Source organism: Lygodium microphyllum, chromosome 30 (genome assembly GCF_053477565.2).
Source record: "Lygodium microphyllum isolate KBCC chromosome 30, Lygodium_microphyllum_v1.1.10, whole genome shotgun sequence".
In the NCBI taxonomy this organism is placed as follows: Eukaryota; Viridiplantae; Streptophyta; class Polypodiopsida; order Schizaeales; family Lygodiaceae; genus Lygodium; species Lygodium microphyllum.
In genome coordinates this window covers 22,673,963-22,687,649 of record NC_141164.1, presented here as the reverse complement: position 1 = coordinate 22,687,649, position 13,687 = coordinate 22,673,963, and the positions used below count along the sequence as shown (strand labels likewise).

At 42.5% G+C, this 13,687-nt stretch overlaps 1 protein-coding gene across 2 annotated transcripts in view; it reads right to left on the bottom strand.

The window, feature by feature from the left end:
• Positions 1 to 13,687, bottom strand: part of ERH3 (P-loop containing nucleoside triphosphate hydrolases superfamily protein) — a 67,843-nt gene that overhangs the window by 37,706 nt on the left and 16,450 nt on the right. Inside the window, exons 2-4 of one of the 2 annotated variants that reach the window (XM_087673457.1) lie at positions 9,180 to 9,354; positions 6,636 to 7,137; positions 3,521 to 3,721 (exon numbers count right to left, since the gene is read on the bottom strand). In XM_087673457.1, the coding sequence (XP_087529583.1) occupies positions 3,521 to 3,721; positions 6,636 to 6,965 (531 nt within the window). In that variant the 5' untranslated portion in view covers positions 6,966 to 7,137; positions 9,180 to 9,354. The remainder of the gene's footprint in view (positions 1 to 3,520; positions 3,722 to 6,635; positions 7,138 to 9,179; positions 9,355 to 13,687) is intronic. The other variant, XM_087673456.1, reaches the window with a different exon arrangement.

The following is a 13,687-nucleotide window of genomic DNA, read 5'->3' as shown; positions in this document are numbered from 1 at the left end:
ACGAGTTTTCTGAGTTTCTACAGAAGCATGGCATCTCTCGCCAGCTCACCTCTACCAACTCTCCCTCTCAGAATCAAGTCGTAGAGCATCGGAACCGGACAATCATGAAAATGACACACTTTAGGCTATTTGCAGCAGAGCTCCCTAAGCGCCTTTAGGTTAAGGCTGCTAACACTGCGGATACCCCCCTATGGCTCTTCCTCAAAAGACCCCATACGAGCCATTCTATGGCTCTCGGCCTGTCATATACCACTTCAAAGTCTTCAGGTATCGTACATACACACACACCTCATGATAAAATAGGAAAACTTATTTGGCTAATTTATACTAGGCTAGACTTAGCTTCCTCAATCAGCATTCTCAATCAGTATTTCACAGCACCTAGGATGTCGCATTGGATTGCATGTCTTCATGTGTTGCGTTGTTTACGATGCACTTATTGTTATGGCTTCACTTATGGTTCTGGTTTATGTTTGTAAGGGTACACTGATTTTGATTAGACAGGAGATCTTGACACCCAACGATCCCATTGTGGCTACCTCTTTACCTTGGGCACGGATCCCATCTCTTGGTCCAACCATAAGAAAGAGATGGTGGTAGCTTCTACGGTCAAGGCTGAGTATAAGGCTCTCTTCCATGGCACCACCGAGGCCATCTATCTGAGGAGCTTACTTGCGGCGCTTCACTTCCCTTGTGGCTCTCCCACCACTGTCTATTGCGACAACCAAAGTGTCATTGTCCTTGCAAGCAATCCAATCATCACACCAAGGACACGACATGTGGGAGTCCACTTCCACTTTTCCAGAGAGTAGGTTGAGTTAGGCACTATCCGCCTAGAGTTTGTGCCTTCATCAAACAATTTTGCAAACATTTTGACCAAAGCGATCAACCGGCCGATTCTTCAGTACCTTCTACCCAGGATCAGCTTAGATACACCCTCCCCTACTTCTTCAAACTGACGAGGAGAGGATGATTTCCCTTTCAGTTTGAGAGGACGCGACTTCTCTTAATAGTGACAGTGATGATGCTTACAGTTTTTTCATTCATTTATTCTTTTGTATTGTACTTATGAACATTCGTAACTTCATCTGTACTATTAGGATGACATGATTGTAAAAGAGCACTTGGACAAGTGAACAATTTCCCTAGGAGGGCACTGTCCAGGTAGTACCATTACAGTGCATTTTACGTGAGCATAACATCTTGCATCTCCCTTTGCATTACCCCATGTATTGGCCTTCTATTCATGTAAGCATGCATCTATGCACATTTATCCCTTTTCGTTCTTTTGGAGTGGTCGACTCTAGATCCATCATATTCGTGGCATTGCACATGGCAATCTCCAAGGCAGTTCTCCATAGCTTGTTTCCTTGCTTTGTTTGTTTTGCTTGCTTCACATCTTTGCTATATTTGTGTCACCCACACCTTAGTCATTTTTCTTTTTTATGGACTCCCAACAATAGTAGAGATAGTATACTTGTTTTGTGAAGTCTGGGTCTGACCATCCCTTATCACTCTCCCGTTTGGGACACAGATACTCAATAGAACGACAACTGATTTCAAACCCTCACTTACTATTAAATCTATCAAAACCACAATATCCTCAAAAAAAAGAGAAAAAAGTCTATAGTTGATTCCACCCATCTTTGCAAGACTTAGTAGGCCACTGAATAGCCGACTTTTACCCTTTATCCGATGCCCTAGTCTCTCTAGGGTGATCACTTGGGCTTCCTTGGTATGATATCCATCATCTATGTAGCCTTAGTAGGCCACTTGACAACCAACGCGCACCCTTTATTTGATGCTCTGGCTACTTTGGGATGAAACGCCTTAGGATAAAAGATAAAAGGTTTTTTTTCTTTGTTGGGCTTGAGAGGGGCTATTGAGCTAAAAATGCATTTGCCTCACTTAAACAATCCCAAAACATACTTAATTAAGGAAGAAACCTTGTTTATTTAAAAAGAAATGCGTTCCTAGAGAATGTCTGTATCCCATAAGCACAAACCCACTTGGGAGGGCCCAAACTTTCTATAAATAGATATGCTTCCCTCCATTCAACCTTAATCTCGTTTTTGCAAATTTCAGGCATTCCCGCTTGCTGCCCACACCCCGGACGTGGAGGATATCACAGTCCAAGCTCGCCATTGCTGTCTACAATAGTCTCACACCTGTTTCCAGCCTAGCACACACTATTCGAAGCTTATTTCAGCATGTTATCTATTGTTGCTAGTTTTTCTTGTGTTTTTAGCCTTAATCTCGTTTTTGCAGATTTCAAGTATTTCAGCTTGCTGCCCATACCCCAAACGTGGAGGATATCACAGTCCAAACTAGCCATTGCTGTCTACAACAGTCTCGCGCCTATTTCCAACCTACCACACACTATTTGGAGCTTATTTCAGCATGCTGCCTGCTACTCCTGGTTTTTCCTACATTTTTAGTCTTTCTCTCTCCTGCAACCTACGTTTGCTGTTTTCTCTCTCTTGCAGCCTGCGTTTTTAGTCTTTCTCTCTCCTCACTTGCATTTTTAGCCTTTCTCTCTCCTCACTGCCGTCTACATCAGATCCAACCTTCCTTGGCTGCGTTTGCTGGTATTCAACATCCCGAGGCTGCCTTGCTGCGATTCGGGATCCATTCGGAGTACAACACACTCTCTAGCTCATTACCCCTACCCTGATCCTTGAGATACACGAGTTCGAGGTACAATATTCATTCACTACATAGTGTGTTTGCTGTATGAGCATTGTATATTCAATAATCATATCACTTCATTTATTCTCTGTGTTCATTGTCTCCGAGTTACCCTAACCCTAACTATGTTATTCCATCAGTCTGTGCTTTGTCGTACGGTGTTATTTGTGTTTCTGTGTCAGGGTATTTCTTCACATCCTAGCCAATCATTAGCACCAAGCAAATGCCCACAAATTAGATATAATAATTCTGATTATCTACATAACATTTTATCAGCAATTGAATAATTGAAAGATCAAGTTCAAATCTGCTGCAAGTCCACCATCAACTAAATTGTCCTGTCTTGCCGAAGTTATGTGAGATGTTGCTGACAACAGTCCCCCATTGCCATCGACTAATTTCAATTCTGTGGAACTTCCATGCCTACAAGATATAATTTCTTTTCAGAACATAACCAATCTTAAAACAAATTGCACTCAAAGTCTTATGAAAGGCAAAGAAATGGAAAGGGCAGAGTGAGTCAACTCTCAAGTACCACACAATCAGATGGAATGAAGGACAAGAACAGGACATAATTTACCAAAACTGTGTCATTACACAGAGAAGTAAGTTCCCTTTGGATGATGATGTAATACACCTAGGCTTTTTTGTGACCTCTACTAGATTTGTTTTCAGTAAAGGAAGACTTTGTGCCTCTGCATTGTCGAAGAAGTTCAACTTTGGCTTGATAGGAGCATATGTCAGAACTGAGGGATGCAGTATCCTGTATACTTATGCAGATGAGACAGCAAATATGAACTGAGATATGGATGAAGACAGGTTTGCATCCTACCTGAAAGTACTCTGGCATCCACAGTGGCAGCACAACAGCCTCTTCCAAAAGACGCTTTGCTTCCGTTAGGCCTGCAATATCATCCCACCTCACACCTGGACTTGTCTCCAGCACATCCCTCTCAAGCATAGCTGCTAATTCCTGATCAGGACCTTCATAACGCCCTTTCCTCGACCTCCCATCTTCGTCATCAGCCCCACCCTACATGACAAACAACTCCAAAATGGTCATAATTAGCTGATCAACAATGAAATCTTACAGTGGTAATATGTGAGCTAACAAATGATTAGCATCCCATCACACTAGTGCCAGTAATCCACTAGTATCAAAGATTGTGGTACTTAAAACTCAAAAAGACCTTCAAGCAGGCTTGCATGCATAGGAAAAACTATCGTATCCAGAAGGCAAATAGCAATAAGATAGTCAATGTGTCACTAGGCATTGAGTATACTAAATACACAAAACAAGATGTCTTCTTGATGAATGTGCACATAGCTTAAGGTTTGGATGCATAGCTTTATAATTTAAAGACTTAAGTGATGCCTAATATGTGATTATTTACAAACGAATCTCACTATCCTGTACAAGAACATTGAAAAATTAGTAAATTTACTATCTTTTTGATTTTGATTCGTCACCCAGCAAGAATGGATCAGTGATTGAAGGCTTCCTTGTTCGATACAGAACCTAGCAGTTCATGGAATGGAGAAAGATTCCTCGTTCCCCTCAAATATCCCAGTAGAGAAGAAGAAAAACATGAGGATCATCCAGCTTCTTCAAAGACGAAAAGGGGACAAAATTGAATAGTTTGTTCCCTAGTGATTTGCGTTGGGACCAATAAAACTTGTACCAGCAGTGGAATATATCCTACAACTTTGGTGCCAGGTGCAAGTAAAGTGCCTTAATCCACTTAGTCCTATAGTGGCTCATGAGAAGCAGCTTGAGCAGTTCAATGTATGAGAGAAGACCATAAATAATCCTTATATGTGCATGTTACAAGAGCCCTCAGCTTCACTCGATGGTTTGAGCTTGCTTTTTGCAAGAAAACCCAGAATGAGGAGCCATCATTGCACAGCTTTCATCATTAAACAGCTCAAGCCTCATTGTGGTGCCAGCATTGTACAGCATTCATTGTGGTCCCATCATTGGACAGCCTAGGCTTTGAAAGACTGAAGCCAGAATATGACAAAAATCAGCTGATCGATAGAGATACAAGAACAGCAATTGATGTAGGACATTATGGGAATTAAATTCCACTTGTAAGCCATGTGAAACTCACAAAAGCAACAGGGAGATTTAGTTGTCATAGTTAGTCTTTATTAAAAGGAAAGAAAAATCTGGCTTTATTAAAGGAAAATAAGAACACAAAACTGTCAGTTGTTGCATAAAGAAGCCCAGAATATTCTGAAAATAAGCAGAGGCTAACTTTCCTGCAGACCTTTAATAATTGTTCGTAGATGCACTTCTCGAAGAGTTGCCTCCTAAAGGACTCTAGCCGGTAGGTGCCTAAAGAACCCAAGAATAAGCAGAGGCTAACTTTCACACAGACCTTTAACAATTGTTCATAGACGCATTTCTGAAAGAGTTGCCTCCTAAAGGAGTCTAGGATCGTACAATTGATTTGGTTCCAAAGGGTCCACCACTGAACTGCCATCTAATCTGGTTAGTAAATGCCTACGAGAAGAGACCATGAAACATGTCAATTTCAAACTAATGTTTTTTAAGAGGATTGATGTGAATGTGTGCTTCTTAGAAGGATCTTAAATGTTCCTAAGTAAGAGTAACTTACCGCACATGCAAACATAAGGGTTTGTCTACTGTGCAACATTAATATCCCCATACAGATCTATTTCAACAGTGGGCTTCAATTTTGAGTAGCTATTCAATACAAAACTCGCTTAACGTATTTCCAAATGTATGTCACAAAATGTGCACAAGGACTATTTCAATCAAATTCATGAGGGTCATGTATGAACAACAGAAGACAGTAACAGAGGAAGACAATGTAGGGTAAGGGAAGATACCTTGCCTTGAAAGGATTTAGCTGCTCTCCTGCATCCTAAGGCTCAAGAAACTAATACAATACAGAAAAATAATCTCAAGGCAGCCAATCCTTGGACAGCATGTGGTGAAGGCAGCAAATGCACCCATCGTTACAAGGTCAACCCCCTTTGGTACCAAAGCCCATTGCCTTGCATTATAATCAGCAATGAGTGGAATTCAAGAAAGGTCAGGTACCAAGATTAATTTCTTTTAAATACAGTGACTCTCTCTTCACAGACGATACTACAGCTTTGAGAGTACCTTATTTGTCAGAGGTCCCTACAGAAATGGAGCTTGATCCTCAGTCTGCACATGATGTGCTTCATAAAAGGTATGTACAATACCTCTCTCATCCTTGCAATATGGATACTGCATACATCAAAGCTCAATTTTAAGATAGCTTCCATGTAGAAGGAGGGTGTATGTTATTGCTTATTTACTCAATTTCTATGGTGGATGGCCCTCCTGTCCAGTTCTATATTCCACACTGTAGATCTTCCCCTGAACAACATTACACCACAGTCACTCCTCTGAAGGGCCAACCTGTGTATCTTCTTTTCACTTTCTACACATAGTAAAAATGAATGTGCATGCACAATAGAACCAACAAACTAGGGATCAGCTCGTATGTGCTGGCTGTGGTAGAAATTCAAATAGCAGCCACCTGGGTTTTGAGCCCTTTGTGTGGGAATTTAAATAGGATTATCACAGAGATTGCAATCCCGAATATTTGATGGATCACCATCGGGGTAAAATCCATCCCACCTGCTTTGGACTGCAGTAGAGCTCGATGTCCTGAGTGCTGTGGACTTAAGGACAAGCTGGCACATGCTAACTCCAAGGTTGACAGTGCAAAATACAAACAACTAACATGCATTACCCCTCCTTTCAGAGAAACACAACTGGAAATGAATACATTGAACATCGTACTTATACAGGATAAGGCAGCAGTTACTCAACGGCCAGCAAATAAGCTTCAAAAAGAAAATTACAAATTCCATGCAGAATATCGTCATGCAAAGATTGCTAACAGTTTGTTTAAATGACCACAGAAACACTGCTATGAGCATACCAAAGAGTCTCTTTTATTTGGGGTCTTTCCGGACGTTTTTTTCCCCACTTGACCAGAGGTATTCCCCGCACGAGCCCCTGCACTGGTTGGCCTGCCAGATGGACCAGAAGTATTTTTAGAACCCCGGCCAGATCCTTTGACTTGTGAGCTACGAGCCCAGGAAGGAGCTCTGCTGTCTCCATCCTGATTACCACGTCTTGCTGTATTCATTTGACCAGCTTTAGTTGGCCTACGGCTCCCATACTGCTGTTGAGGATCTCTTCCAGGAGCTCTCCAAACATCAGGATCTTCAGACATTCCAGAAGAATATTCGTCAACTGCTGTGAACATAAAAGCTTTAGACGTTCCATGAGATGGAACTGGACGAAAAGATCCAGGGCCATCTTTGAAAGCTTGTCTTTCAGCATCTAGCTGTTTGACAACTTCTACTTCTTCTGCAAGATCCTTCTTACATTTAAGCCATTTAGTGCGAACCAAAGAATCTTCTACTGTGTTCAAATGCCTGTAAATACAGACCATAGAAGTAGAAACTTTTCAGTCTTTTTAATATTTGTTGAATTGCACCATATTCGCCTTAAACCGTTGTGAAAAAATAATCTCCAAGTAAAACATGAACAAAGAACCATGTCAACAAACACAAACTATACTGCATAATGCTTTCAACATCCTGCTGACAGGAATCTGATATCAGAGTGTTCACAATTAGCAGGAAGGAATGTACTTTGCCCTCTGATTCAAATATATTTTCACACCATCCAGATCTCGACTCTCCAATACTGAAATCCCAATTTTGCAACTCAATTTTAGACTATTCCCAACTCTAAAAATTTGCCAATTACCTAATCCTAATTTCCAAAATTTTGGAATTAACTTACTCCAATTCAAGCTTTCCAAATTAGTTCAAAAAACATACCAGTTTTTCTATACATGAAAATGTCATGCACCCTGATAACAATGTAGTTTCTGCAAAAGCTGTAGATATATGAGAACTCAATTTACTTGTGTTCCTTAAGTTAGTTTATGCATTTGTTTTTACTTGAGCATTTCTAAGTCCTTCCAAGTTTGGAAATGTGAACAATAATCTGTCCCCATTGACCAGAATTGCTAATTCTTGTATAAATTAATAGAATTGAAACATTATTATCTGTCCTCTTTGACTAGAATTGCTAATCCTTGTATGGAATAGTAGAATTGGAGTATCATTATCTTAATCTGTGGGTATAGATCTCAAACAAGTGGGCTGAGTGTTTCTTTCCTGTCATGTTAGGGTTGTTAAGGCTGATCCATTGATTCAAGCGTGGCCTTAATAGTGGTAACAAAGCCACAGTTTGTTGGGATGGACCCAATACGACAACTAGGTTCAGAAAGGGCGAAATACATCAGCTGGTTTCTGACACTCCCTCATGGTTCCATCCTTTCTCTCAGCTGGATGGTATGGGACAATTTGGGAGGGTTCGAAGAGTTGTCAGTTGAGAACTGAAGCTGATGGTGGCTACTTCGTAGCAGGCATATCTGCTGGATACTTGCATAGCACAGCTGCTCACTTGTGAATTTCAGGTTCGAAAAGTTCCAATGCGCCAAATGATTCTCATCCAATTTCAAGAGAAGGTAGCTGACTAGAGGTGTCATTGCAGGCCTAACAAGACTGCTTGAAAGACCTGAGATTGGCAGCCAACCCATCATGTCAAAGGTGGCCAATCAGAGGCCTGCAGTGGCTTGTTTAGGGGCTGCCAGATGTTACTAGGTTCGACCCAAAAGAGATGGCCGCTGGGCAGAGATTGCAGGCCCAGGGTGTCAGATCTAAGTACAGAATTGCAAGACTAAGAGCAGTCAAAGATGGGCAGCTACCTGCTCAAAGGGTGGCCAGTTAGGCTACACCAAAGGGTGAAAAACACGGAACATGATCATGGAGGGTCTCCTTTGTGCACTCTCACAACTTCAAAGGACCAGTAAGTTGGCAGAGAGTACAAGTTTTGTGTTGAGCCACTACAGGGCAAGGTAACCGCCAAGTGTTTCACCCTTGAAACGTTTCATGCCCGAAACGTTGTGTTTCAGCACGAAATGTTTCACACTTGGGTAGGTGCCAAGTGAAATGCCACATGAAACAGCAAAATAACACATTCAAAGTACATATATTTAGCAGGTTTTTGATAGAAATTGCTTTTTTCCCTTGGAATGAGTCAAATATGTGAAACATTGCATACCAAAACGTTTCATTAGTGAAATGTGTTTCGAGTTTCATGCCCACTGAAACACTTTTCATGGTGACCATGCTACAGGATTTGCATTAATACTTAATTACATTGCATTAATCCCTAATTAGTTCTCCTTAAAACAGTCTCAAAAAGCATTTAATGCTGATTTATCAAAAATTACATGGCTTCATTTTTGAACAGTAGGACAAATGCATGAATATCCCCTACAAATAGAGTCAACGCTTGTGCATCTGTTGCTGTACAATCATCGGCCTACACCGTCACACTACTTCGCACACCCCATATAGAGGAGCTTTTGGTCATTCCTGAGCCTATCTTCACCATCTACCTGCAGGTGCCACGTGGAGGACATCGTCATCAATGGAAGATCTGCTGTGACTGCTGCCACATTGATCCAGCAGGTGCTGTGTTTCGTGTTCCTAGATGCCGGCCAGCTGATCACAACCCTCTCCAGCACTTGCACTAAGCCAGATCTGTATTTTCAGCCTGCTGAACTATGTACACTGCAAAAACAATGCCATCATCATCAGACATCAATAAAGCCTTCTGGACTGCTGCTGCTGTTAAGCCACTGATATTAGGGATTGTACTCAGTCATATTTACGGTGCATAGCCTCTAATTTTGCCTCCTTAAAACAGCCCCAAAAAGCAATTATCGCAAAATTACCAATAGTAAATGGCTAATTTTTTACAATAGGACAAACGCACCCCCAATCCTCACTAAATAGGAGTCTTGTGTTTGTGAATCCTTAATCCCTTTCATTCTAGCCAGCTAACTTCAGCACTCTAACCTCCACTATTGTCCACACCCCTTCGTGGAGGATATCTCAGTTCCCGAGTGCTGCTCCCACTGTCACATGGTCCTCTCAGCCTAATGACTTGGTTTGAAGAGCCCCTTTGACATTGCTATTGTAACAACATAATACATTGCTATTGTAACAACATAATATTAGTTTGCACAAATCAATTATCTATTGAATTTGTTTATTTTGTAATTACTATATATTTAGAAACGTACATTGGAGCTAGCCACTTATGACTGGTCACAAGTTATGGTGGATCCACAAAGTAGGTTAGAAGAAAGATAGTACACACTGTTAAGGTAAAACATGCTTTATAGCTAATTAGATCTTTAAGCAGCCCCAAAACATGCTTAATTAATGAAAAATGCAAATTTGGTGTACAGTTTGAGAGAGTTTCAATGGTCCCCCAAAACCCTGATTTTTGGGGCACCCGTCAACATCTCTATAAATAGACAGGTCGCCCACCATTCAGCCTCATCCTTTTGTGCAGGTTTCTCACTCTACCGTGCAGATTTCAGCCATCAGTCACCTACCATCTGCTGTGCAGCCATCACCGACTACAGCCTATCACTATCCAGCCCTAGGCGACCTGTTTTCAACCATTCCCTTCTTGTTTGGAGGTCTCCATCTGCTTGTCATCATAGCACTTGATCAACCTGTGTTTTCAGCATCTAGTGCCAGGCAACAAGCTGCCATCTCTCCCACTGGGTCCAGTACTTGCGCTTTTGCTGTCTAGCAGGCCATCTACATTAGCAAACCCTCTTTTGTTGTCACCTAATAGTTCTCTGCCTTGGGTGATCAATTTTCAACCTTCCTTTGGTGGTAGCTGTTGCGTTTACTAGATTTCAACCTCCAACTGCTCTATTTTGATGACCACCCTGCTGCCCTTCATCATTCAGCACTGTCTCATCTCTGATTGGTGGTTACTGCACTTGGGATCTGTCTCGATGGATGTCACTCTGTGGCACTTCATTGCTCTACCCTTAGGCATTTTGTACACTCTTACATTCATTTACAACATTCATTCACTTCAAAGTTTCTTCACTGTGTGCTTGTCTCTATGTTTGAGTTTTAAGTTTTTGGATTTTGCATTTTTCGTTTAGGGTTTGAGTTTTGTCTATCTCTATCTAAGTCTTTGTGTTTCAATATTGGTCGTACATGTGTTTCCTCAATGCAAACCCTAGCATATCTTCATATAGTATCAAAGCTGGTCCGACAGACGCCTTCTTCTAAGGATCCTATCATGCCCTATCACAATTCTCCATCATTGGAGACTCTAAGAAGGCATTATGATCTCGAGGAGGAGATAGGCACACCTTCACCTTCACCGTCTTCTTTTTCTTTTTTTGGTCACCTTACAAATGAAGAGTTTTAGGAGTCCTTGCGCATCACGTACAGTTCGGTTTACACTCCTCCAACGAGTGCTACTACTCCATTTGGATCAATTGGTGAGACTAGCCATCTCTTTGATCTTGGAGGGACCACGACATTCGACGCATCTGGCAATCCATCTCCTTCGTCACAACTAGGCCTTATGTCAAATTCGTATATTCCTTTTTCCTGGACAGCACAGTGCCACGTCAGCAATACGGACAGCAGAGGAGCCACATCAGCAGAGCAAGTGCATAGTAGGAGCTACATCAGCTGCCGCAGATGCCATGTGGCAGCAAACTAATCAGTAGCAGTTTGATCAGTCATACAGTTTTTAGCATTATTTTATGCAGTTGGCTGCATTTACTGCAGCCGAACAGGTGCTGGGCACTATTTTTTCTTGGCTATTTATAGTCAGTTTGTGGCACACTCTCACATATTCTGATCTTGAGACCTGACAGAGACAGCCTGCTGTGATTGATGGCGTGGGCTGACGAAGATCGAGGTCCTCAAGGCGGAGACACACGCAGATATTTTCTCTGCACCCGTGTATATTTCTGCACTCCTATACAGCATACTACACTGCAGATTTTCTGCTTTTCATTGTCTCCTGTCTCTCTCTCTCTTCTCTCTATGTTCACTCTCTCTCAATCTTTGTCCTGTGCTTCTACATCGTTGCACTCTGACATGGTATCAGAGCGATGAAATCGGACTGACTGATTGCAGAACCTACCTGAAGAGGAGATTTCAGCGCGACACAAGGCTACATTTTCAGCATTCGAGGGCAAGCGGAAGGCCTACGCATCAGAACAAGGCTGAAGCGAGTGTGGGCGTGCGGGAAAGGAGTCCAACTGGTGAATTTGCTGCAGGTTATTACTTTTCAAAGGGAAGGAAGGCTATGTTTTAGGCCTTCCACTGCAGATTTTACCTTTTCATTGCCTCTGGCGGCTGAAGAAGGATCGGGAAGCAGAGGAAACAGCACTAATAGGCTGCGTTTACACAGTTAGAGGGGGCTGATTTTGCGTTTGTGCAGGCATTGCAAGTGGACATGTCTACAGAGACTGATTTGGAGTTCCATGCGATCATGGACAGGAAGGTGCCTGTCCTACCGGCTCTTCCATCAGATCAGAAGCTAGATGGTGACAATTACCGCATCTGGCGAGTGATGATGTTGGCCATTCTGAAGTCTTATGATTTGGCGGAACTTGTGATGGAGGAGATTAACACGCCCTCAATGAGAGATAAGTCCAAACTCTCTTATGATGCTCGGGCGGAGTTGACCAAGGCCCAATCTCATTGGGACAAACTGAATGCTAGGATTCGTTCTTTTCTTTTTCTGTCTTGCACTATAGTCATGATAGCTCACATCGAGCACTTGACGGTGGCTCGAGAGATATGGTTGAAGCTCGACCAGATGTATAACCGGATGACTTTGATGAAGAGGATTTCTTTGGAGGTACAGATTCAAACCTTGCCCACGAATAAGTCTTCTTCGCTTCAGGAACACATCAACAAGCTTTGACAGCTTCAGGTGCAGGTTTAAAATGCGGGGAAGCCTATTTCCTTCGAAGACATGGCGATCACTTTGTTGTCCCAATTACCACCACGATTTGATACCTTTTATTCCGCTCTTATTGCATCAGGGCGGAAGTCGACTCTTTGGTGGGAAGAGTTGGTTCCTATGGTCTTAGACCAAGAGGAACAGTTGAAGGGACAGAATGCTTCCAAATCGGAGGCTTTGGTTGGTCAAGCCTCTTAGAAGAAGGGAAAGGACCAAAAGAAAAGAGAACAACAAATCCAAGAAGGACAAGAATAAGGAATCGACTTGCCATATTTGTAGTAAGACCGGTCATTGGAAGAAGAATTGCCCCGACAAAGACAAGGACATGAAGGATTCTGAAGCGGTGGCTGCACCCTCATCAACTGCTTTTCTACACTTAGCAGTCATTGAGAACTACACCGAAGACTTCTAATGCTGCAATGACAGCTCCCCAAGCTCGAGAGTGGATCATGGACAATGGTGCCTCACGGAACATGACTCCTTCTTCCATTGGTATTGCCCATTTGAGACCTTCGCATGGGCAGATTCTCATTGGAGACAACTCTTCTGTGTCTATTGCTATGCAGGGTGAGATGCAGCTAATTCCAGATGGACGTGGTGGTACCCACACTTCCGAGGTGTTACATGTACCAGGCTTGGGTTATCATTTGCTTTCGGTCCATAAGATTTGTTTTCTTGGTCTCATGGTGGAGTTTGACAGTGATGCTGTTCGAGTTCTTGATCGTGGATCAAGGATGGTTCTTTCTTCAAGATATGAGGAGAATGGCATCTACAAATTGAAGTCTTCTAAAGCTCTTACCTCTCAGACATAGTCCGAGCTATGGCATGCTCGGTTTGGCCACCTGAACTATAAGTACCTTCGGAAGGCGTCGCAAGGATCGTTTGTCCGAGGTTTGCCGAACATAGTGGTGAGCCATCAGCCATGTGTCTCCTGCATTCGCGGGAAACTGCATCAGGATGCGATTCCCAACAAAGCTTCGAGCCGGTCTACTTCACCTATGGAGCTTGTATCTACAGATCTTTGTGGCCTGATAAGGACCAAGTCCCTGAAGGGGAGCTTGTACTTCATGTTGATCGTAGATGACTATAGCAGGATGACAT